This window comes from Neopsephotus bourkii, unplaced genomic scaffold (genome assembly GCF_033783945.1).
Source record: "Neopsephotus bourkii isolate Nb327-2 ecotype Australia unplaced genomic scaffold, CSIRO-AGI_Nbou_v1 NB_1707, whole genome shotgun sequence".
Lineage (NCBI taxonomy): Eukaryota > Metazoa > Chordata > Aves > Psittaciformes > Psittacidae > Neopsephotus > Neopsephotus bourkii.
Genome location: NW_026902181.1, coordinates 9,001,724 through 9,028,874, shown reverse-complemented (window position 1 = coordinate 9,028,874; position 27,151 = coordinate 9,001,724). Strand labels below are relative to the sequence as shown.

General features: G+C 38.3%; 1 protein-coding gene across 6 annotated transcripts in view; it reads right to left on the bottom strand.

Annotated features, from left to right (window-relative positions):
* Positions 1–10,713: 10,713 nt before the first annotated feature.
* The window catches only part of BCL11B (BCL11 transcription factor B), a 92,842-nt gene continuing 76,404 nt past the window's right edge, over positions 10,714–27,151 (bottom strand). For all 6 annotated transcript variants that reach the window (XM_061376402.1, XM_061376406.1, XM_061376403.1 and 3 more), the window contains one exon: positions 10,714–14,411. In XM_061376402.1, the coding sequence (XP_061232386.1) occupies positions 12,400–14,411 (2,012 nt within the window). In that variant the 3' untranslated portion in view covers positions 10,714–12,399. The remainder of the gene's footprint in view (positions 14,412–27,151) is intronic.

Here is a 27,151-nt window from a genome sequence, read left to right as displayed (position 1 = left end):
AGATCCCTACTCAGAAAGCTCCTGTATTATTTTTTATTCTTACTGCTTATATGTACTGCCCAAAGATATTAAGTTTCTCACAAAGCCAGAGGTAGCAAGCTCCACCATTGCTTCCCCGAGACAGTTATAAGCATATGGGGTATTTCAGAGGCATTAACAATAAAGTATTTCATTTTCAGGATTCCCGATCTTTCACTAACAGGCTACATTTGCTGTGTAGGGTGCTTACAGCAGTGCTGCTGTCTTCTGTCACCATTAGCCCAGAAGAGTAGTCTGCTCAAATGAGACACAATTTGAAAGGAAAGAATAAATACACTTAATGAAACCTGACAGGTACCTTTCACACCTTTCCAGGGAAAGACATTAATTGCCCCCTTTGCTTTTAGCTGTCCTACGTTGATATTTTAAAATAGATCAATATAGTATAAAACCAGTATCTTGATTGCTTGAACTGTATGTTTAATTAGGCTAATTTGCATTTTTCTCTGAGTTAAATTAAAGGCTAAATTCGGGTCTTGTGGAAGAAGGAGGAACTCTTTCAAAGGTTATGTTGCACTAGTTTACACCAGGTCTGAATCTGGTCCACAGGTCTTTACTTATGCTTGATAAATCCTGGCTGAAGGCAAGTGTTGCCATTGAACTCCCTTGTTTACTAAACATTTTAAAATGCTTTTTTAAGATGCCAATCAATGGAGCCATGACCACTGGTTTGTGAGAAAAGGAAAGCTTTGCCAAAGAAATTATTTGAGAGTTGTATAGGGTGAAATTCTTTGTGAAGGTGCAGTGAATATGTTTCTTCTTCCAGGTACCATGGAGGCATATGATGAAACCATGGAAGGGAAGAACATCTTTACAACATGGCTTTTCCTACTTGGGAAGAGTTAACTCCCTGCTTCATTTTGATTCCTTCTTTTGCTCTTTTTAGGATAAACAATGCCAATTATTTCAGTATTTTCATCAAACATACACTGTAGACTTCTGATCACTTCCTTTGCTCCCTTCAGGAAAATCCTTCAACTAGCCTACATTTTTCTTCAGTAGTAAGAACTGAACCCACAGCTGAATGTCCGAAGTCCTCACCAATGATGGCCAGAATGGACAGAGTACATGATATAATGTGCAGGCACTCTCTTTTTTAATACATCCCATCGTATCTGCCTATTTTGCAACAGCGTCGTTGTTGCCTCCCTGTCACATAATGTTCTTTTCTCATGACCAAAAGCTGTTTAGTGAACTTAGCGAGATATTAAAATCACTTTGAACACCACCACCAACCTTCAACACACTTCTGTTCTCTTCCAACTTAGAATCGCAGAATCACAGAACTGCATACCAAACTTGGTTCAGTATATAATAAATTGTATATCCAGCCCAACATCTAAGGTTTTAATGAAACATTGCATAGAATTTCTCCTAGTACTGATCCCTTAAAACCCGCTCTGATTTGAGAGCAAATCCTCCAAGATGGCTTTGTTCCCCTCAGGCTGTATGTCCCTCTTCCTGAACAGAAAAGACACCTTGAAGAGAAAATCAGGAGCATGTCGGAATTTGAACAAACTGAAATACAATGAGTGCCTGGTAGACACAGAAGCAAGCCAAACAACACATTACCTGTAGGAGTGTGGGTTTTCTTACTGTCCTCTGTGCTCAAAGTATCTGAATTCAGCTTCTATTTTTATTAAGCAGCCTATTGCGTGGGAGAACTGCAAAAGCGGATCACCAGTCCTCTGGGACTGGGGTGTTTTGCAGGAACTGAGAAACTTCCCTTGAGGCACAATTACCTGCACAAATCAGTTCACATTAACAATTTAGGGAGAATTCAGTGTCCAGTCTTGCCTGGAGAGGGGAAGATTGACCAAAGCCTCATCTGTGGGAAAACAGCATGGTGAAGAGAAACATACTGGTTTTACACGGAGGAATCACTCATCACCAGGATTAAAGTGGTAACATGAAATCATGTCTGAATAAGAGCTAACAAAAGAAACAGACTCTGAGTATGGAAAATCATGTGAACTCTGTGGCCAGAGTTTCTGCATATCAAGACAAGTACATACTTCTGGGAAAAATAGTTTGAGAGATTACGTCAGACTGAAATGACAAAATAACTAGTTAATTCTGCTGGCTGATCATTCACATACATCACAGAAGTTCCTACTGACACACACAGTCTAATTTACCAAGAGATAATGCTTCCTGCTACTCTTTTTGAGGACTGACTTACTGGGAACGTCTCAGTATCACAAAGCAATCAAGGTAATATGGTTTAAAACACTTCTTGCTTTAAAAAAAATATGAAAAACATATTAGTATTTTTGAAAAATATATCAGATATTAAAACCATCTATCAAGCTGGGGTAGACAGCACAAATGTGAAAATAACTCTCAGGTGATACGCAAGCCTAGCTCCCTTGGCACAAGGGAGCAAAGCTGATTCACACCAGGCAGTGTCCTGTTTTGGTTTGCTCCCCCACAAAGTAGAATTAGAAAATGTATTTCGTTAACTTGCTACTGAAAAAAAACAACAAAATAGCCTGCTTTCAGATCCACATCTGGGAAGAGAATCCATCTTCATAAGCATATCTCCGTCTCCATTGGTCACTTCCAGTGTTCTGCATTTCTGTATTTGTTGCAGAGTATCGTAGGATCATGGGTGGACTTTCTCCATAGGACTACTAGAACACTTATGAGCCATACTGATCTGGAAAATATTCTGCAGTCTGCCATATCTGGTAAAATGGTTAGATCACTGTCCTGGCCATGTGCTGTTTACCCTGAATTTGTGCTCTGTTGGGTACAGTGATGGGTTTCTATACCTGAAATATGAGGAGTGAGGAGTTAGGTGTCTCTTTCATAAAGATGATGTTAAGCCATAAACTGAAACAGGATAAGTCTGACATTCAGATTTCTCTATGTTCAAAAATGTTCAGACATTAAAAGTGCTAAATTAAGCCACTGGAATATGAGCAGAATAATATATATGACAGGAGAACTTTTTTCCTAAAATATTTTTGGACTACTGCCTTATTTCCAAAAGTCATTTGGGAAATGCAAGGCTTTTTGTTAAAAATCAGTGAGTCTTAGAACTGAAGTTACCTCTAAATTGGGATTTAAACTACGATTTCACTTAGGTATTCTGAAATGTCTAACAGGCTTGATTCTTCAGTGATCCAACACATTCCTTTCATCTGAACATTATTACCATGTGAAACATGACTTTCTCCCTTGTTTATATCTCTTAATATCTCCTCCCCTCTCGTCTTCTAATTCTGAAATTGTACCATTTTGTTCTGTCAGTCATTTGGAGGTATTTTGCAGGAATGGTGCCTTTCTCAGTGAAGCTGCATTATGTTACATCACTGCTAAGAATTCAAAGTATACTGTTATAAGTGCCTGGTTTCTGACTAGATTGCTGCAGCCACATCCTGAATAGAAACTACTATTGTTATCAATATCAATTTTCCCTATTTTTGCTGATAGTTCACATTGGGAATATATCATATGAAGAGTTCACTCCTTTGGCTTCCTTTTTCACTGCAAAAATTCTTCTCACCGTCTCATCACAGAGAGTTAAATGATGAGAGTTAATTCTGGAGTGTTTCCATGTGTCGTTGGCTTTTGTCATTTATCTTGGTTTCACTTGTCTTTCCACATCTCACACCAGTGGGAAGACCGATGTACCATGACAAGTGAAGACTCACATCCCCCAAGCAGATAGTTATGTCCATCTTTTCATATGAATTAATAAATACAGTGAGAAAAATAATTATAAACATACCTCATAGTGGTAATTTGGCATTGTGGAAACTTCACATGCCCCACATTAGTCTGGCTAGTCACCGAACTTTGCTTTATGATCTATCAGTTTCTAGTAAAATCCAGCATCTTAGGGACTTTAATAGTGTCTACAAGAATGTTATCTAGGCATTGCCCACATGCAATGTCTATTCCAATTGTGATTTCTAGAGGGGAAGCAAGGGGTCTTCATTTATCACTGTAATACCCATTTTAAATCAGCTTTGATGAAGTAAAATTGGCAATCTTAAGGATATAGTGTAATTAGGAGAAATTCAAATTAAATCAATATTATACCCTAGCTTTGTACAAGTGCACTTGAAATTTGAATCTGTTAAGTACACAGAAATGTATACGTAGTTTTTGCATACTCATCCATATAACTTGATAGTCATTGAACATCCATTCTTTATGCTTAAAATATTTCTAAAAAGCAACATGTATCTTTTGCATTACTGTAATTTCTAGCCAGTTTAGGAATCTTTAAAACCTGATTGTTTTCTTACACATTCTCCATAGCTTTGATGTTCTCTGATGATACCTATGACTTCTACCATAATCGGCACTGACACTTGCCAACTCTACATGAAAATATATAAGTAGTCTTCACTTGCACAGGAGGTATTTCACAGGTTGGCAAAACAAGAAATAAATAAAAAGATACACATCAAAGGAAGCCAACATCTAATTTTGGTGCAGAAAAAAATATTCTGTAAATCAGTAAATTGTCTGTATAATGTAGTGGGTTCCTGATTATTATGGGAAATAGAAGAATTAGAACATCTTTTGGAACTAATCTCACACTCAAACTACAGTCCAACCAAGCCTCAAAGCGATGTCTGCTGTTAATAAATGTAGTACCATGTCGTTATACCCTGTGATTAAACCCATGGGAAAATGGACAGTGACTAAACTGAATGAAGAATTTTTTCTTAACAGCCAGGGTGTTTTTCAGTGGGTGGGTAGGTATAAAATTAAATTTTATTGTGTTCTGTATAATGTCCTGTTGAGGAAAAGTGCTGAAAGAAATAATCTTGCATTGGTCATGGATGGGCAAAAGGAGTGAATAGGTGTTTTCCATCCCTACCACATGTGATCCCAGAGAACAGTCTGTCATCTGTCAGACAATGAAATGCATATTGTCAGTGAGCAGCTAAAGGTCAGTGTTTAACTGAGGAAGGAGACTAACTCAAAGCAAATCAACTATTAGGCAATTGTTGCCTCTTTTTTGCTTACAAGCTGTCTGAAAATAGATCAGAATTTTCTCAAATATATTCATTATTCAAAATTATTTCCTGAATGATTTTGGTGTATAATTATTGGTCTGTTCACAAGCTTTTCATTTTGATTGCTCAGTTTTCAAGCTGTTGTAATTGGATGTACAGATCACATGGCATCTTTCTGTCCTTTGATAGGGTAAATGTAACTTGCTAACTACACTTCCTGGTGGAACCATCTCAGTTATGGAGTTAGAGTTCAATGACCAGTGCTATTCTGTGTTCTTATAATTTATTTAATATTTTTGGATGTAAAACCCTTAAGCTGGATTCAATCCACTGAATACTTATGTAAACCTGTTGAATCCAAAGAAATATGGTGTAGAATCAGTGTGAGGAATGAGGCCCTTCAGAAATTAAATCACCTTTATAACACATTTCTTCATTATAATAATTACAATGCTGACTTAAAATACCTCTTATTTCATATCAAAGTTTGAACTTCATTAGTTTAATTTGGATTTAGCAAAGATTTTTCTGAACCTTTTCCCTTTACTGATTACAATGGAGTTCTTGTGTTACAGAAACGTGTGCAAAACAGGAGCATCCAACCAGAGGATGCTGCTAAGAAACTCATTTGTATTTAGTTGTTTGCGGCCTTGTTTGTGTGATTTCTCACATTTACTCTGTCAAAAGGGCCTAATCCTGCTTTTTCTCTCATGCCAACTTATGTGAGTAACCAGGGCTCTGACAGACAAGCGTTAGCAGATCCAATAGTGATGAGTTAAGGCATTACTGCTTCCAGGAGATCCATGCTTCTCCTTGGTGGGCAGATACCTAACTGCACCTACCCTAGCAGAGCAGTGGATGGGAAGTGCTTTTGTGCTTCCAAACCCTCATGGCTACAGGCCAGGATGCACAGCAGCAGCTACTGCTGCTAAATCTTCCAACACCGCATCAACATCTGCAAGGCCTGCAATGCCTTTAAAGCTGACAAAATGACAGAGCAGTGTAAAGATCCACTAGAGAGAAGTCATGTTTATGGGGTGTCAAAAGCACCCCCCTCAAATTCAAACTGTACAAAATTTAGAAGTAAAGTGTAACAGCTTTTACAGCTCACTGCAGAAAGTACTCAAAACAAATGTGGCATTTGGGGAACTACAGCATGAACTATTGACCAATGTAATTGTCAGCGTTGGGTTCTGATTTCATTTTCACCAGTTTTCCATGAGTACAACTTTTCAAAGCACTTAAACATAGCTAAATTTAGATTGTAGATTCAGGGAGCCTGAGATCAGGAAGGGACCATCTGTAAGAGCTCTTCTGTAGCACAAACCACTTAGCTTCCCCTCCTGACTTCTGAGTTCAGCCAAATACTTTAAAGTCCAGAAGCAGTTCCTTTGAAATGAATTTCCATTACCCACCTGCTTTGAATCACAAGCCTGTTACATGGTTTGTTGGACCAGGGACTCCAGGAAAACAGAACCTGGTCTCCAACACTCCAAATCTTTCCTGAGCTTTCCAATAATGGTTTCAATAACAATTCTCTCATTTAAGATTTCCATGCATTTGCTAACAGGTTGGCTTGATAAAGAGCATCAGGATAATGAACTGCCTGTAATTGTCAGCTGTTATCCTCAAACTGCAAATTGTGCAAAATTCTGCCTTTAACTGTGCATGCCATTGTCCCTAGCTGAGGAGGAGGAGCAAATGTTTAGCTGCAGTTGCCTTTTGGTGCTTGTCACATAATAATACCAAATAATAATAACCAGATTCAGTTCCCAGTTAAATAGGTAAGTGTTCTCCCTATTTATGCTGGCATCCTAGAAGCAAAACACATTAACAAACTTAGGTGCACACAGCACTCAATTAAGTTTATGGGGATGGAAAGAAACACAAGAGCAAAACTGTTCTTGCAGTCTTCAGAAAATTGCGCTAGTTGTCCCAAACGTAACATCATTTCATATGAGAAGTTTGACTGTCTCAAGCATTATCCTACCATTTTCTCTCAAGAGCCCTGCTCAGGAAAGACTTTATTATTTAAGTCCAAGGGATGTAGGCAGGACTTGAGCATCTGCTTAGCATCACGCAGGTGTTCATATGTCCTCCCCAAACGAGAATTCTCTCCTGACTGACTCCCATGAGAACTGACAGAAAATACAGCATGAGCTCTACTATCTGTACTGAAGCTTCAACTCCTCACTCCTCTCTAGTCTCCCCTTCCCACCCCTCAATTTCAAAAAAACAGGAAAGACAAGATTTGGAGATCAAGTCAAATGTCCAATTTATTTTTATAACTTGAAACTGGAACAAACGTTGTTTTGAACGAGCGTACAAATGAAATGGTAGACACATGCTGAACTCAACATTGTGACAATAAGGGAAAAAAAGAGGCCAAAAATCTTGTACAGAGAATAAAAGGAACAATAAATATTTCACTAAGCCATATTGAAATGACCTCCAGCCATCTCAACATTTTATCCATAATAAAAAAAAAGTGCTCTCGTTTTTTAAACAGAGCACAAATACCAAGCAATAATAAATAGTTCCAAACTTGTAGTAAAAGACAAAACCTCCAAGTAAACAACAAAAGCTCATACAATAAGTAATAGAAAAAGGTAATAAAAATATTTTGCCTTGCCGGTACAAATGCAAACAACTTAAATCAATGTTACTTTGCTTTGCAGTTCTAAAATACAAAGAGCACCATAAAAATGAGTTTGCCTGTGATAAACAAAACCTTGGACTGTCTTTTACATAGGACTGGGATGAAATGCTGATTTTTTGACCCTTTCCTTAAAAACTGGCTTCTTTTATTTCTAAACCCAGCTTTTTGGACCTGTTCTGTTGCCAAGACAGTTGACTGGAGTTCTGCTCTGGACTTCAAAGGCAACAGGACTAGACACAATGAAAGTAAGAAATTCAACCTTAAAGTAATAATTAAACCTATTTAAATTTTGAAAATAACTACGGCAGCATTCTAGCTATTTACGTCTATGTTATATTGTGCTTATGGCCTAGTAAACTACAGTTCTTCTAAGCAAGAAGAAAAGGGGGGCCATTTCATTATCACCACAGTCTGCAGAAACACAACCCTTGTGCTTTTGGGTGACTTATTATTAGTTTTAGTGATCTAAGTCACAAAAGTAGATAACTGCTGGTGTTAGCCATCCTGGATAATTGAAAACAACAGGAAGAGACTGGAGCTCCTAAGGAACTTATACTAAAATGAAAGGTTAAATTCTTTCTTAAATCAACTAATTGTGGCCTGAAAATATGCAGGTAACTTTTGACCTTTATTACACTGATGCATGTCCAAGGGATTCTGCTGAGTTCTGTGACATGACTGGGTTTATATGAATGCCAGAGATGTGAATTTTCGCCAAAAAGTGAAAATATACCTTTAAGGGACCACATTCCAACCTCAGCTATGCTGGAGTAACCCAGGACTAAGAGTGATGAATAATTCCTGATTTATATCCATTTAATTGAGACCCAGAATTTGTCCAGAATTCTTAAGGGTATGTTGCTCAAGCCAGGAAGACATATATCTATCTGTTAGGTAGCTGGACCAAATTCTCCCATGCTTCTCCAATTGCTTCAACAGTTCTGCAAAGATTAAAGCAGAAGAAAAATCTTGCATGGCATGGCAATATTTTTTGTCATTGTTTTTGTTTTGTTTTACCGTCACTTCCTGGAAGAGCGGTGAGCATTTTCTCCTTCTCCCCTTCACTAGAGCATCACTGCCTCTTCTTCCACCTGTCTTCCCCTCGACCCAAAAGGGAAGAGAGAGGGAGAGAGAGAGAGAGAGAGAGAAAGGACTGCAAAGAAGAGAGAAATCAAAAGGCACAGGATTTCATCCCAGTCCCTCAAACATTCAGAAATTTATGGAATGTACAATAAGGAGTGAACAGCAGCAAAGCAGCTAATAACATGGACTGGCAAGACCTGTACACGGAGTAGGTCCTGTTCTGACAGGGAATAGGAGGGCTGTGCCTGGACTAATTTTACTTCAACCCGATTACAGCTATACCAACAGCAGGGCATTTTACCATTTTCTGTCAAAGTGGATGCAACAGCTCTCACGTTTTGCTATAAAACAACTTTCTTCCAGAGGGCAGTGGCAGGGTGTGGGCAGCAGTGAGTGTGGGTTGGCCAGGAGAGGGAAGATGTGTTGGACATCTTCTTGTTTGGAAGGGCGGGGGGGGGGAAAAGTCCCCTCTCTCAAATCAGTGGGGAAGTTGTGGGATGTCACCCCAGACATCTGCATGGGAATAGAATTTCACTTCACACAAATAGGCAATAACCATCCAGCCTGGTTCAACCATACCTGTAAAACCTTGATGCAAGGGGTCCAGGCAACTTTGAAGTTATTTAGAGCCCTGTGGGAACAGCACTTTTTTGTAGGCCATTTCTGACAAAAAAAATATATACAACTAAAATTATTCGTGAACAACAACAACATAAAATTAAAAATAAAGAAACACTTAATTATTTTGTTTTGTTTCTTTTACTCAGAGGTCGTCAAACAACCCCCTTTTTTCCTGTACAATAAGGACTTCACATACAAATTTTTTTTTTTATTTTTGCAATATTTTATCCTGCCAAATTAAAAAAATATATTATGGCAGCCTGTTTGTTTGTTTTTATTTTTATTTCCAAATTCACTAACAAAAAGGTACATTAAATCCCTTTAAAAGGACAAGCGTACAGTTAAAAAATTACAAGCTTCAGTAAAAATACAGCAAGTGCCTACATCATATGAATCAACCAATATCAATATCCATTCCAGAAGGGGAATAAAAGGGGGGAAGGGGAGAAAAAAAGAGAAAAATAGGTACAGGTCAGAAACGTGATTTTTTTTTTTTTTCTGCAAAGCAATAACAATATTAAGCACTTTTTTCTACATACTTTTTCTACAGGGTGTAGCAATTACCTTTTAATCCCCAAATACAAGATTCTATACATTTTTTGAAATAAAAATTCAACACCCAAGGCAGAAAAAAATTTACTAAAACTCAAGACTTTACAGTTACAGTGACAAGAACAAATTTATAGACCCACCATTTAAATTTTACTGCAACATTTTCAAGGAAAAAAGAAGTGTTTTTTTTTTTTTTCTTTCTGGTTTTGTAAAATGCCCAGGCATTCTCCATTATTACAAATACTGGTCCACTTTTACAGTAATCAAGAAATTTTAATATATATAATATATACTAAAACCCCGTCACCAAAAGAAAACAATATACACATGGCCATTATGGCATTTTTTTTAATAACCTATTAAGCAAACTTTGAAAAAAAAAAAGATTGCTCAAACACACATACACACAATTTCTTTTTTTACCCTTGTATGTATTCAATACTGTAAACGTATTTTAAGACAGAGTGCACTAAATTTAACTTTAAAAAAAAATTAGCCGTTGTTCCTGAATTGTTTTTTCTCATTCAATGATAACAACTTGTAATTTGTGTCATTTGCGTTTTAATTCAGCAGTAACTCATTTCCATTCCATTTCCTAAGCAGCGTTGTCCTGAAAAAAAAAAAAGGCTGAGAATAATTCAGCTAATGGATGTCCGAAGTTGTGCTGGGTATACATCTTCATTTGATTGGGTCTTATGGCATTTTCATGTCCACTATCTTCAACCAGTAATTTATTATTTTTTTTTAAGTAAATGTGGCTTTTTTTTCTAAAGAATGTACTTTTCTTGCTTTACTTTTTTTTTTTAAAGTCTTTCCATTTCACAAAAACGTTTTGCATTTGTCTCAAGAGACTCAAATAGGAAGATCAGTTTTCAAGGCACTCACGTCAAATTGAATGGCAGTACAAAAACTGTCCAATAAATTATTTTTATTTATTTTTCTTTATAGTGCCAGTATTGTGAATGCCATGCTTAGCAACACTGACACTTAATCTCAGTTGTTCCCTTACAGTTTAACCCACCTTTGGGCCAAATAGAAGAATACGATGTAATTTCTTGTTGAGAAGCCATTTTTCTCTTATCCACAAACAAAAGCTTTAAAGTGCGGGTCAACATAATTGAAATATCTAACCATAATTGTCCACTGTTGGCTAGTATTAGTTGTAAAAGGCTTTAAAAAATTTGGAATTTGAAAGTAGAGCAGGTGCATTTTTCTTTACTTTTTTCTGTTGTAATGCTTTTACCTGAATGCAATTCTAGTCCTAATTAAGTCAAGGAGAAAACTCTTACCAACTTCAAGTAGGAGCTGAATCTTGCCAAGACAGCTAAAGCAACTAGAATTTATTTTTCCCTTCTTTATAATAACATCATTGCACATCATATAAAATAGTTGTAATATTTCTATTCATAAACCAAATGCCAATGAGTTGAGGCTTTTCATTGCAAAATTCACACTTTCCCATCCTTTAGTAATTATTTTAACTACAACAAATATAAAGTAGATGTCCTGAACACAAACTTATGATTTTGTCATTTAAAAAGAAAAAAGATGGTATTTGGTTCCTCCAATGTTTGAAAATATATGATACTTGGGATACTTTTAATGTCTCTGGGAAGAGTAGCAGGAAGGGAAGACAGTGGGAAAGAAACCCAAAAAGTGATGAAATGGCACCATTATATTGCTACAGCTTTTAAGAGCAAGAAGAGACCACCTGATAGTAACACACAATTAAGAATGTTTCTGGATTTTGTATGTAGCTGCCTTCTGCACCTATGCTTTATCCATTGCCACAACTTTAGTGATTAAATCCATCTAGAAAAGGCCTCTATCGTCAGCGACATTGTCAGTGCTGCATGTTAGATCCAATTCCAAAAGAAAGTGCTGATTTTAAGATTGTTATCCGCTGTACAATTTTGTAATCCCTAATCTTTAAGGTTCTTGGGGGGGGGAGGGGAAGAAAAGGAAAAAAAAGAGTATTTCTGTTCAAATGCTGGCTTCTTCACAAGAAATTACACATGCGTAGCTTAAATTTCAACAAAGCAGCGGCCCAAAAATTAGAATTTTAAAAGATATGTTTCTCCTCTACAATGCAAGTAATCTCAGGCTACGACTGGGTAAAATTAAAAAGGGATACCCAACAAAATTTTAAAGAAATTTAAACAGAAAGAATAAAAAAAAGTACCTGCACATGCCAAAAAATTACAAAAACCCAATAAATACAGAAATTATTGCACAGTTAAAAGGCTCCACAATTTTTACTGCCTTAATCAACCCTCGGGTTTAATAGAACTTTGTAGACACAGGTTATATTTAAGTGCCAAAGTCTGGCACCTACCGTATTTATGCTAAGTTATGTTTACGGAGGCAAGTTAGGTCATCTTTTCTCAGTTGGCAATAGTTAAACTGTACAAATAAAATGTTACCTAGACCCCTGAAATTTAACCTAGCGGGGAATGGGGAGGGCCCTTAGCTTCTTTCTGCCTGCTCAATTTTGACGTCATTTGTCAGCAAATGTTCTCCATGCCACTTTTTCATGTGTTTCTCCAGGGTGCTGTAAACACTGAAGGGCATCTGGCAAATGTCGCAGCGGTAGACCTCCTTCCCTATCTGGCCATGCGTTTTCATATGGCGCGTCAGCTTACTGCTCTGGGCACATGCATAGTTGCAGAGCTCGCATTTGTAAGGCCGCTCTCCAGTGTGGCTCCGACGGTGCACTGTCAAATTGCTGCAGTTCTTAAAGACCTTGCCACAGTACTCACATGTATCGCTCCTGCGCCCTTCCTTCGAACTGGGTCGACCAGGGCCGGGACCACTGATGTGGGGGGTGCTGCCTCCGCTTGCCGTGCCGCTGCGCCCTGAGAGCCCCCCGTCCAGCATGTCCCCCGGCGGGGTGGAGAAACGCAGGCTTCCATTCTCCGATGAGTGTTCGGAGGAGGTTGCGAAGGGGGATTGTCGGGAGTCTGTGAATCCAAGGAATGGATCCTTCATGAAATGCCGTGATGCTGCATACCCTACCAGCCACTGGGAGTAAACATTTTCAGAAGGTATTATTGTTGCTGGTGGCAAGTCCAAATCTTTCTCTACCTTTATTCTTTTAGAGGAATTGTTTAAACTAGGGCTTGTGATAGGTGTTGGTTTGCGGGGGAACAAGTTTGGGAAGGGTTCACCTGGGCCAAAGTTTCTTCCATTGACTGTCCCTTCCTCAGTGCGGTCTAGCTCTCCTACCACTGAGTCTTCATCAGCTGGATCTCTCTGACAGAGGTCTCGAGGACACAAGTCTCGCTGGTCAGAAGACCTTTTCATGAAGCTACTCCTCTTCTGTTTTTCAGCTATCATGTCATTATATTGCTGGATGGTACCTAGACTTACATTCTCGATGACTTTTCCCAACACAAGGGATTTCTCATCTGGCAGCGACTTGGAGCCATTTTCTCTGTTACGACTCAGCTCCGAGTCCATACTGAAGCTTGACTCTGGCCGGCTCTCATTTTCAAGCTCCTCTTCCTCTTCTTCCTCCTCTTCCTCTTCTTCATTGTCATGGCCCAGGGAAGGATCACTCTCATTCCTGAAATCTGCCTCACTGGATTTCAGTCCCTCTCCTGTGAGCTCGCTTGTGCCTGGCTCAGGGGAACTAGTGGTGGACAGTCCATCATCTGACCTGCCTGTCATGGAGCCAGCTTTATGCATATGCGTTTTCATGTGGCGTTTTAGCTTGCTGGCCTGGGAGCAAGCGTGGTCACAGAGCTGACATTTGTAGGGCTTTTCTCCTGTGTGACTGCGCCGGTGCACAATAAGGTTACTCTGGAACTTGAATGTTTTCCCACAAAATTCACAGGACTTGCTCTTGGCCTGAGGCTGGGGAGGTGTAGTGCTGCTGGGGGGCATGGGAGGCAGTGGCGGGGTGCTCAAAAAAGGTGATTTAGGACTTGGCTGAAAAGGATTCAACAAGCGATGCATAGGGTTGGTGCGACTGGGTGAGACTGGCGGAGGGGTGGAACTGTTTCCTGCCAGTTCTCGAAGCCTTCTGGAGAAATCCATCGCTGGGGACTCAATTGCCATGGGGTTTAAACGCATAACTCTGTCAAAGGCACTGGGATGCTGGGCAACTAACCCCATTTCTTCGGCACTAAGGCGATGTGGATCCAGATGATGACGAGGTGGTGGGCTGAACAGCGGAGGTGTGTTTGGAAGCCGACCCTCACCAAAGCCAGGGTGTTCACGCAAGATGGGTCCTGTCATTCGTAAAAGATTGAAAGGGTTGTTGTCTCCAAGGAAATTCATTAGTGGGGACTGTGCAACAGTCTCCGGTCCCAGAGGAGGAGGGATGGTGATGCGTGGAGTAAGGGAACTGTTTGAAGGGCTTGTTTCCAGGTATATGCGGAATCCATGTGTATTCTGGGCATGCTGAAGCAAGAACCAAGCACTATTAAAAGGCTGCTTGCATGTTGTGCAAATATAGCTTGAAGGCTCATCTTTACCTATAAAAGAAAAAGAAGGAACATTCAAAAAATAATACAGCAGAGAACATTTAAATACAGTTGGCATGCACTTTATTTTGCTAACACATTTCCTCCTTGGCATTTCTGAAAGAAGGACTTAATTGCAATGTATTGACTGATATAAATTGTTGAACAGCACATTTACTCACCACACTTATTCACTTAACATGTATGACAAATATCACACGTACGCATTGGTGCTATATATGTTTATATCTTCTAACTTGCAAATAAAACCTTCCTTTATGACGCAGAAGGATCCACATCATTTCACATGTTTATTCCACAAAAAGGATTTTGTTTCAAGGGATTTATTAACTACAGACAGAAACCAAGGAGAATGCAGTGTAGTAGGTTTTACAAGGCACCTGCAAGGAGCTTCAGTGTCATTCTCACTCTGTCATTTTATATTTTTATATACTTCATGCAACAGTCCCCTGAGATCTTGCTAAAATTAATTTATACATGCTTCAGTCATGCCAGGACTTCCATTTTTAAAATACTACGTAGGTATTTAGCTGCACAAGTTCTATTCAAGTCAACAGGAGCTTGGAAAACATACCCTTGCATAAACCACTTTGACATTCTTTTTGCCAAAACACCAAGAAGCCACTCAAATGAAACATCCGGTAATCAAAGCCAACAGCACAGTTGCAATTAACAGTAACAAACGTCGGGCCATGCTTGAACTGGGTCCCAAGAATTTCTGAGCCTGAGCCTGCCCTCCAATGCAGAAACGCTCACCGGAGCCAAAAACATTGTTCTGTTTGCCTTTCTAGCCTTTTTGAACGACTGCATGAAGGTGGAAAGCATTCCTTCAACCTTGATTCAGCTTTACATAAAGGACAGGTGTGGACAAGTCTGCACTACAGTCATAATTTTGCTAGCTAGAAAATTCCAGTCCTGAGGACAATATAAACTATGTGCTATCTCAAAAAAGCACTTTCCCCCCTCTCCTCCTTTTTTTTCAGTGCTTCTTCAAGACTCTGATAAACTCATAAAAATGTGTCAACTTGAAAATCATGATCCAGGATTTATTTTGTTGTTGTTGTTTTTTAAATGAGGGGGAGGTTTCCTGAAAAACAACTACCCATTTTAGAATATCTAAAATTAATTTGTTGCTTGTTTGTTTGTTTATGAAAGCACATATTTTGGCTAGCAATAGCCCCACTGCACCTAAAGGCACTAAACTTCCTGAAAGTTCAAAGCCTGAACCAAGCTTCCCGCCTGACCCGTATGTGCACAACAACTGAGATGAAGCCCTACCCTAGCCCCTTCGCAGATCCAAAGCTGAACTACATGACCCCTTTCTAGATGAAGAGGACTGCAGTTCACAAAAGCCCAATGCTTGAGCTTGAGAATGAGCTTATAAGGTGAACAGAGCTGTATTATCAAAACTACCTTTGTAAAGAGGAATGACTCATAGCAGTCAAAAAAAATAAAGAGAAAAAAAATTAAACTCGAGCACACCAGGTGAAGCAGGATTGCTGCTGACTGAATTCCTCTCTTCTGGCAGTTGCAGGAATGGCTACTGATAGCAAAACCTACAAAACCTTAGACAAGGGGGCTAGAGGATTATCTGCCTACCTATCAGCCTGTCAGTCTATTTAATGTTATCACCCAATGTACATCCATAAAAGCGCAAAGGAAAAAGCATCTATCAGATTGAGACTTATTTACAAAGGTAGGTGATAAATGTGGTGCAGCTCCTCAAGCTCCTATTGATTTAGTAGGGCTACTGCTGTGGATAGCAGCTTCAGACCCTGATTTCAGAGAAGCTGCCTCTCTACATTCAAGAAAAGATGCACACAACACACCAAGTGTTTCTGCCTCTCTGACATGGCCCCTGTGCCCCGATCCTGCACACGGTATTGTATGGGACAGACCCAGTTGCTTTGATTACTCTCTAACAACTGCTCTTGGAAAAAAACACAAGTTTGGGAACTGCACTCAGCTTGGAAAAAGTGCCAGTAACTGCTATTGACATTAATGAAAACCACATACAAACACGGAAAGGAACTGATACATTATCCCTTAAAAATCTACTCAGCACGGAGGCAGTTAGGGAGTTTTATGTCAGCTCTGCAGCCAAAGCAACAGTAAATGCTCCCATTATTACTTCAAATATTTAAATTTCTGTTTCTTACAGAAATACGATGAAAATGTCTAGACTTTTAATTTTCTTGCACAGCAACATGTGTAGTATAAAAAGTGACAAAAATCACTGAAGCAGACTAAAGTATATAACATACTCTGTCAAAAGCTTTTTTTAACAATATGTTTTACCTCAGCTCACCCTAGAATAGATTTTAATAAAGCCCCTTCCAAAGTGTGATATAATAGCAAATGAAGTGCAGCATCTTACAAGGTCATATATCTTCAAATTAAAGAGTGCTCTGCACCCTTCACCTTCATTTTATCCACTCTAATTAATCGATTTATTACCCACAGCTGTTCAATTCTTTAATTTTTAAAGTCACAGCATGCATTCTTTCTTCATTCTTTTTTGTTGTGGGGTTTTTTCTTTAAAAAAATTAAGTGTGAGAGTGTGTATGTGCATGCATTCCCCTTGCTTAGCTCAAGAGCTGACAGGATGAAGAAAGCTGTGTATTAGACAACAATGACAACAACAGCAACACATTTACTTCAGCACATACATAAGGAGAAAAATTCCTGAGCAGACTGAAGATCAAGGCCAATATAAAACTGAAATGGCTGATTAAAAAAATTGCCCTCAAAATGGCAGCTGGCTGGATGCTTGCTACTACTTGTTACATGGAACTGAGATGTTTTGTTTTGTCCTCCAAAACTTCACCTCTGTAATATTCAAGTGAGGAAAGTAAATTCCCCTCCTTTTTAGTTTCTTTTGAACAGAGCAAATTAGTCCTATTAGTGCTAAGATTTACAAGCTAGCAGTCATAAAACAGTCTTCCTTTTTGTTTTGTTTAGCTTTTATGCTCCTTAGCTCCGAGAAACCCTGACCTGATGGCAAAATTGACTGCAGGCTACCTAGCTACCAATTTCTGACTTCTTCACGAGTGTTCACGTGTGTATGCCTGTGTGTCCACCGTTTAACTTTCACAGCCCTCAAAGACTCTCCCCAGACTCCCCATTAAAAAAAAAAAAAAAAAGAGAGAAAAAAAAAAGGAGAAAAAAAAAAGAAAGAAAAAATATAAAATAAAATGTTCATTTCCATATTATCACTTCATGGTATCTTGCCTAGAAGTTGCCCTGAGCAGTGTATATGCTCACTTTTAAGAATAGAACAATGTCAAAAACTCTTTGAAGATCCACTCTGAACATTTTTATATTCAAAAACTTGCTAAATATTTTAAACATGCCCAGAAACAGCCATGTATTGCTCAATAATAATTCTTATATTTAATAATGCAGCACACCTACACTATAAAACTCTTTGTTATAAGGCTACTTTTGATATATGGCTATCTTAATCCCTTGCCACCTGCACTGAAGTCTGGCTAAATACCCACTTTATGACAACCAGCTATATAGGCTTTGTCACATTCAGTCTTTATCACTTCAGCATGTGCTTGACTTTGACCATGTGAGTAATCAACATCAGTGAAACTTAAGCACAGGCTGAAGTGCTGTGTTGGATAGTGATGAAATTATTAATGTGTTTAGAGTTAAGCACAAGTCAAGACTTCATTAATACTGTTCAATGAATTGCACATGGACTCAACCCTACACTCCATAAGTAGGCATGACTTTCAGGGCTGATGGCTCGAGTATAACTTTTTATCTTTACATTAGTTGATAGATACAGTATATGTACTGAGATGTGACATCCAGTCTATGAGCCTTGGGCAGTCAACAGTAGCTTTAAGGTTGCTCTAAAGCCAAACAAGTACTGTCACTGGAGTTCAGGCATGAGACAGGTTTGCAGGTCTGGATCCTACTGAGATCCTACTGAGGTTCAGAAATATTGTTTTGTAGGCTAGGAAGGATGGTGAGATTAAAGAATGAGAGGACTGGGATAAAACTTAAGGGTTGCCCTTGCCTGATTCCTGACCCAAAGGACATCCATATCTATGCATCTATTGATATCTATGTCAGATACTTCAAAGGCCCCCCGATGGAGAGTTAACAACCCTCCCAAAGTTTACCTCATTCCTTTTCTCCTTTACTACCAGGAAGGTTCCCCAAATGCCTAATTTAAATCTTTCTTCATACAATTTAAGATTATATTTTGTCTTACCTACACATACATGAAAAACGCAGGAAACAATTTAGTCTGCATCTCATGTACAGATATCCAGCCCAGAGATTTTCAGTTGAACCACTTTGTGTCTCTTAAAAAACAAATCTCCCAACTTGAATCGGAAATGCCAAGTGAGAGGGAATTCACAAAGTATCAGAGCAGTCTGTGGCAATGGTTGACTATTTTCGACATTAAAAAAAAAACTTTTTCTTTCCAACTTAAATTGCTGAATTCAACTGCCAACATTAGACCTTTTAATGTTTTTACTTGGTAGATTAAAAATCTCTCCAGTATCATCTCCCTAAGCAGGTAATTATAAACTATGAACTTGTTGAACACTCTTGCCTTTTCTGAGTACTATGACAAAAGATGGTCCTTTCCAGAAATATTAAAATGTGTTCCCTTCATTACTGCAAGACAGATTATGATCTGTTCAAAATGTCAAAGCAATAATGTGCTCCTTTCTCTTTCACGAACAGCAAACAACAAAGCTAAATTCAGATCCTGCCTCCCAAATTCTGCCCTTATGGAGGGCAGTGAGAAAATACAGGTCGGTTTGCCCAGCCCAGAACAAGAGTAGCCTGGGTCTGTGGGCATTCATCCCACTTCACCAGGTAGCCTGAACCCCCTGACTTATCTGTCCTCTGCAGTCTGACTTACATCATTTAGTGATACGCAGATCTTCCTTGCCCAGTAGGTACTTAACTTTCTATACACCCTGAACACTGAGCACCTTTGCCCTGGAGACAAATTTCCCTCAAAATATCCTCAGTTATTCGGATACTATCAAACAATAATCAGTGTATGATAAGAACAGTTTAGAATTCATTATTTTCTGTTGGGCTACAGTGACATCCAGTGCCTTATGAATCCTCCTCTCAGCATGCTTGAATAATTCCATTAGCTTTAACGGAGAAAAAACTCCCCCTCTTTTTAATCACCCACCCATAAGCCCTTGCCAGGACTGCAGTGAGGACGTGCAGTCAGGTCCACGTAACCACTGCCATACGTCTAACAGTACTTCCCAGATAACATTTCTGGTTCCCTTTACAAAGTTACAACAGCAGCAATAAATATGTTAAAGAATCTTAATAATGCTTTACTGCACCTTTAGAAGATCAGGAAAAGTAGAAACTTGAAAGCACTAAAGAAAGGACACTTTTTATTGTAGCACTCGGGAACAGACATGTATTAAGCTCCTACATTCTTTCCACCACCGTTACTCTCTTCTCCACCACTTCATTTTTAATGAACATTTAAATAATTACTCCTTGTTATTATGATGGTTACTCTAATAATGCCAAAAAGGTAGTGTGGATGCTCCATAAAAAACACACCTTTAATTGAATTATTATTAAATTAAAATGCCATAATTGAGAACAGTAGTTTAACAAGTCTCCTTATAAGACCAGCTGACATTAAAGAGAAGGGCATTAAATACTGGAAAGATTTAGTGTTTCATAATGAAGAAAATATATGGTTATATGTGGTTTGACAGGTCACCTAGACAAGGGCCAAATATTTTCCAGGTGTCTGCAGAGTGGATCTGCATTGTGAGCTATAATTGGTTCATACCCAGTGTTTGACTGGGTACACAAAAATATCTCTAACATAGGTATTTCTGCTGAAAAGGTTTTATAAGCCGTATTACCACTCTAAATTGTCCAAGTTAGCAAGAACATTTACTTACATGTGTTTCTGATTGAATAAACATATGCTGAGCATACCCAATATCAAGAGTTTTACCCTTCCTGAACTCCCCAGATTGTTTGGAAGTGCTCCTACTTCCGTTTCAGAAGTACCGACAGTCTCAGTAAAACAGACAGACGTGTCAAGTAGGGTCCAAGCCTGGGTGAGGATCACCACTGCCAGTCCAATGCCAGTCACTAGTTGTAAACATCAGACTCAAGGGAACCATCTCTTTTTCTACCTCTGTTCATTTTAATTTTATTTTGATGGCAACATGAACTGAAGATGTAAAAAAAGTCAACTCCTCTCACATCCCCAGAGCTAACACAGTGCATCTATCCCTACACTGCCTTGTTTAAAGAAAGAGCTCAATAGTGTCTTGCAGCACATCCTGCTGAGGGTGAGAGGGACTATCACCAACAGTTTGTAAAGTTAGCATCAACTGGCAACTAAAGTTGGTATTTTATGACTTAGCAAGACGCCTGCAGTCTCACAACCTAAGCACCTCCAATTCTCCACTCAGATAAACAGCCACTCTCTTTTGTAAAGCTCAGCTGACCTGAAGTGCATCTCAGTGAAGGAGATGAAGGTTTAGGTGCAAGAGCCAAAGCATGAGAGGTCATTGAGCCTGTCATCATCTGGAAATGGGGAAACTCAGGATGAGGTCAGTGAAAGGAACGTGACAGGGAAAAAAACTTAAATGTTTTTAAGAGATGGATGGAAAAATAAGGGTGTCTGAAGAAAGAAGATGTAATCAAAAAGTATTACTTCTCAGTAACAGACTTTGTTTCCTCCCATTCTAGACCCTGTGCTCATTTCCTACCTTGCCTTGAATAGCCTATCTCCTCCAGTGCCATCTTCAAACTGAAGAAAAATCATGACTTCATGCAATATTCTCCCACACACTGCTTGTGTGTTTTACTGCTTTCCCCGTCCTGTTTCTACCTTGACCAGTGAGAATGCAAGTTCTCTACAGATATTATGCCAAGAGAACCTACAAACCCCGAGACCCTCTCACTCCCAGCACTGGTTTTAATTAGAAATGTGAATTTTCCTGAGAGCATTTTCTACCTGGTGAAAAAGGTCTACAATAACACTGCTTAATACCAATATTAAAATGTATTTATATTACACTACTATTAGTCATGTACTATTAATTCTTTCTATGCTAAAGCCAACTGCCAAACTGTCTTTGGTGGATTAAATGTTGCCCCACTCTTGGAAGACTATTTTTTTTCTGAAGCCATTTGGGCTTTTCAGCAATGTTCCTTTTCTATTAGGCAGGATTGTCTGTTTATCATTCCTGTAATAATATGTTTCTTGTCAAATCAGCTATTTTATCATGTGAGTCAAAACCCAAAAAGATTAATTGCCAGCCACGTAGTTGAGAAGTCAGACTGTCACGCTGTGTGTCTAAAGTCGATCCTTTCATAATACCTTAAAATCATACTCTTAGCCAAACTCTGATTTCAATTACCGTACTACAATTTCAAAGTAGCTCTGATGACAACCATTCCAGGCTTTGAATTTTTCTTGATAAACTATACCAGGTTATCACAAACAGAGATCTTAACTAGGCTTACAAGAACATACCAAGTTGTGGTGGTTTTGTCGTAGTTTTTTTTTTTCCAGTTAAACTTTCCCCAGAAGCATTTTATATGTCCTCTCTGGCATTTATACTTAGAAAAAAAGAAGGAGACTGCAGGCAGACTACAGCCATGCATAACACAAACAGATGCTTCCTGCTTCTTAATGGACACAGGCGACCTTTGACTGAAGATGCAGCTTGTGTTCAATAGTCCCATTTTCTGTAAGACTTAATCATACCTCAGATCTGTACAGCCAGATTCACATAAATGAGCCAAATGCACAGCTCAGTTTAATTTCTAAGTGCATTACAAAATGGCAATATTATATTTTTAGGTATAAAATGTCAATAGTCATTTTGGGCAACTTCCTTCTGCATGTCAAATTTCTTATTCCTTAAAAGAGCTTGTGGCTTACTGGAAGTTAATGTTCAGCCTACAGAAGTGTAAGAAGTGCTTTTACTTAGTGCAGAAAAAGATAGAAAATTGCATACCAAAAATGGAACTCACGACACAGGGATTTTGACCCAGAAGTGCTATTAAAAAGGAAGATAAAAAACATGTTTGTCATCTCTGAACACCTTCTACTAATTGGTGTTAAATTCTGAAATACAAAGGCAATTTATAAAGCAGAGAAAGGGAGAAGTGCGAAAAGTAAGGAGCAAACAGGAAAATCAATATTAAAAGATCAATAGTGAATAAGTTAACTTTTAAATTACCCCTTTGTGATACAACAGTTTCAACTGACTCCACCTTTAGCATCTAAACAGTTTTGTGTCTTTTAGTTAGTTTCTCTGAACCTAAGACATCAACTAACAGATTGTGAGGATGCTTTACAAACCTGCTGTATAAAATAGTGAAAAAATCATTGAGAATGGGGAAAGTAATGTGGGGGGGGACTGGGGGCATAGGCCGGAAGTACTCAGTCATGAGATGAAAAGACCATAGAACTACCCATTGGTGGTGGTTTGATACACAGGAACCCATTTAAAGCATTCATGGAAAACACTTGTACTGCTCAAGGACACTTTTAGGCCTTTTCTTTGCATAAGGTATTCTAATGCATTTGAAATAATGTCAGTCTTTTCTACAACATATGAAATATGCCAGCAGCTTCCCTTTAAATCAGTTTCCTGTAAGTAGTTTTGTTTGAAAACTGGCAAGTGCTGGGATTTTGGTTTTTTTTTTTTCCCACAGACTTTTCTAAGGTGACATTTTCTCATCTTACAAGCAAGAATTCTCAGTAATCTGAATAGGAACTTAAAGGAGGATGCATAAAGGAAAATGTCCATGTCATATAATGGAAAAATAAAGAATAAATTAGGAAACAATAAAAAAAGCCAAGGGGTGAAAACAAATTTTCTTTTTTTATTTTTTTTTCCCCAGGAGTACTTCAGCCTGTTTTACTACAACTATTTCTTAAGGGTATTAGATGCCTATTCATAGTTAGTAAATGAAATAGCATTTTTGTTTTAATTCATTGCTTCTTTAAGAAATGCTAACTCCCGTCTCTGCTTCTTTAAATCCACAAAATCTCCATGTTCAATCCTAAGAAGTATTATAAAGGCTGTAAATCTTGTTTTAATGGAATGTACATTTAGCTATGAGGAGATAATTGACGTTATGGAGGGCCTAGATGCTGAATTATATAGGTTATCTAATACAAAGGGGACTCATTACCGAAGCACTACAAACAAGTAGTAATATATGTATATTGTTCTGAGTGGCGTTATAGCAAAAGTGTTCGGGTCTGCAGGGATTTATAAAACACAAGAAAACAGCAGACATGCACTTGTAAATTTGTCTCATTTGTCTCTGAAGTTAAAGGTTATTCCCTTGATCTGAATTTGTAATAAAAACATGCTAGACTAAGGTTTGTAGAGAATGTTTGAATATGTAAATTGTGTATAATGATAGGCAATTATAAGGTAAAAACTGGACCTTATGAATGTTACAGAATTGCATGGAGCATCAAAGTATTTTCCTTCAGATGAAATATTTATCTTTTATGCATGTTATAAGCACTTTTTCAAAGGTATTCAGCAACCTATTTGAGTGGAGACTAGACAAAAATCAAACCATTACAACCAACTAAGACTCTGGGCTTACGCACAGGAGAAGCCACAGCTTTTTACAGAATATACATAATAAATCTCTTGAACTAATGGTTCTGGAGATGGATCCTCAAGGACAAGTTCCACTGATTTTCACTCCCTTAGATGAAAACTGGTCAGATGTTTCTGGATTTTAATTTTTTTTAAGAAGATGTGAGGGTGGAAATGTGGGGAGGGAGACTGTGGAGAGTAACTAGGTAAGAATGTGAATTTTTTGACTGATTCAGTGAAGCCCTATTCCCTCCTCTGTTTGTTTGCTGGTGGTTTAGGGGAATAATACATATTAAAAAAAAATAAAGCCAAGAAAAAGATGCTGTATTAAGATAGGAAGGAGTAAAGCTGAGAAATGATACGGTAGTTTATGCTACCGAAGATAAGGTTTCCTCCTTCTCTGAACACGGCAGTCTGTTCAGGTTAACCAACTGCAGTGTTAGAATAACTCCAGCCGACTTGTCACAGAGTACAAAAGTCATCAGCAACTGAATGTTCTTTTCTGCACCGCAATTAAGACGAATCAATACGACGTGCCACAAATGGTATTTTACTCTCAATAAGAACTCGGGCTGAGTTTATTCAGAATATTTTAGCGCTTCCCCAGGGGATTTTGGTCCGACGCAGATGGCAAATAAAGTACTCAGCCTAGGGCTAGAGCACATTATGCTAATTCTAATGTCAGATGTACTTTAATATACAGCTCTATTTAATCACCCCATTATTTCACATTTCCATATGAAAAACCTGCGGCACTTCTGCAGAGCTTTCACTCTGCGACAATGCCAGCTTCCTTCAACTAGCTCACTGCGAAACAGAAAAGAAGACTGGTCATTCTCGCCAGTCAAAATGTTACAGTTGCAAAGTTTCAGTATTCCTGAATTTAAAGTGGGTCTTCCAGTGCAATTAGCAAATCGCTGGGCTAGAATGCTGATATATACAAAATGCTAAGGAGGTGTGACTAAAAAACAAATAGAAATAACAGTCCTCCTTCTCTACTTCATCTGCTCACGCACACAGACATAGGCAGGCTCATATCTCAACTCTGCTTGCAGAACAGTAATAATAAAAATAACGAAAATATTTTGATAATGCAATTCAACCAATATTCTCAACACTTGTCACCAAAACACTGCTATTCCCGCTGCACAGCTTCCGTTACTTAGAAGAACAGACATGGCTGGCACAGCTGCCAACCTACAGATGTCTCCAAATAAAACCTTCCTTGTATATCAATAATTTTTGCCTGCAAGAAACTGCACCTCTAATTAGGTTTAGAAGCCACACACCTTCAGCATGGGCCACTATCCAAATTAACTGCAGATTTACCTCGATGCCTTATCTCTCATGACCACAGAATTTGAATTTACGAACTTGAAGGTAAAATGATTCAAAACTGGATCTACATTGAAAGGAATGAAGGAAAAACTTTGCTGTGGAGCTGTTTTTCAAGCCATGTGGGCTCTTGATGTGCAGACAGGGAAAGCAGAAGCTGTCCTTGGAGCACCTCTTCAGCATCCAAGCTTTCCCTGTAGAGTAATTCTGTGAAGGACACTTAATTCAGCATTTGTGTACAGTCACCAGTGAAATGAGTTTCATGGTCTCAACAAAATCTTCCCCAGCTTGGCATAACTGAGGCTCAACAACAACTATCACTGCACATCAGGGGGAGCCAGGTCAGGACTGGATTATACCTAGCTGTTAGCAGCGGAACGTACAAAGCTTAAGTCAATTATTTGTTTTTAACCATTGCATTAAACCTACAATATATTTCACAAAAAAAAAAGGTCTGTTTAGAAAAAGACCTACGTTTTCCTCCTCCAACCACCCAATCTGCATCTTTTAAAAATTGTTTAGCAATGCATGCAAAGCCAGCACCTGGGGCCAGATCTCACCTGGTTTCACCGTGATACATCAACATTTAAAGATATAGAATTGTGTTGCTGTGCCTTGACACGGCATATGCCACAACTTTCATGTCCTAATTTGAACACAGCAGATGATATCCCTCACATTCAAAGCAGAAATGCTTACATTTTCAATCTTTCTTTTATTTATATATATATACATATAGATGTGTGTGTGTACAGATATACGTATATATACATGATTTGCTCTCTCTAAGAGTGGCTATGAATATAGGACTATGCACAAAGGAGGAATGGGGCCAAGCACAGGGCAGAGGTCTGTCCTACCTCATCTGTTCCAACCAGACTTTCAAAACCACAGTCTTGTCCTGGGAGAAGCCTATACAACAGCTCCACCCCACTGGAAGTTTTGCTTGAATACTAAATACAGCACAATTTAATTTGGTAAATTAGGGCAACTTTAAGATCTGTTGAAAGTAAAGAGTACCTCACCCTGAAAAATGAGTAGTTAAAATAAAAAAAAAGAGGAAATTAATGTTTAATATCCCAGTACAAAGCCCACCAAAGTCAATATGAATCTTTCCATTGGTTTCAATGGGCTCTGGATGAGGATCTTCTTCCACATTGGGATTTGTTAGCCTCAACACTGCCTTCAATGGAGGGATAAATCTGGTATGTGGTTGTGTAATTAAAAGAAGAAAAGTTCAGTTCACAGCAGCTATAAGCCTAAAGATGTAAATATTTTAGAAGAATAAATGGAGACATATCTAGTAAAGTATCTTTTCTATTTTTAGTTAAAAGAAAAACAGTTGAAATTGGACAAATACATACATTAATATATAAATTAAAATTAATCCTTGACAATTCTGTCGCTTTTTCTAATGCTGATATTATGTTGCATTTTGGAAGTAAAAAAGGATAATAATGATTCTCTGTAGATCTATCCTATTTCTTTAGTTCACTTCAGATAAACTGACTGCATTATTAAACTCCATTATTAATAATTATTTGAAAAAACTGTAGCTGTGACTAGCAAAACATTTTTTTAAATAACATTTATTCTTGGTAATAAAGAAATTTGTGGAATTCCATTCAATTTCCATCATTATGGATATTTTTTGAATGCTCAAATATCTCCAGACATCTTATACTAAAGGGTTCCTACAAGACTCAAAAGTCTTGTAAAGGAAAAACCCAGACTGGGTAAACAAAGAAGAAAACGACCAGAACCTTCAAAAGGCTAAATACG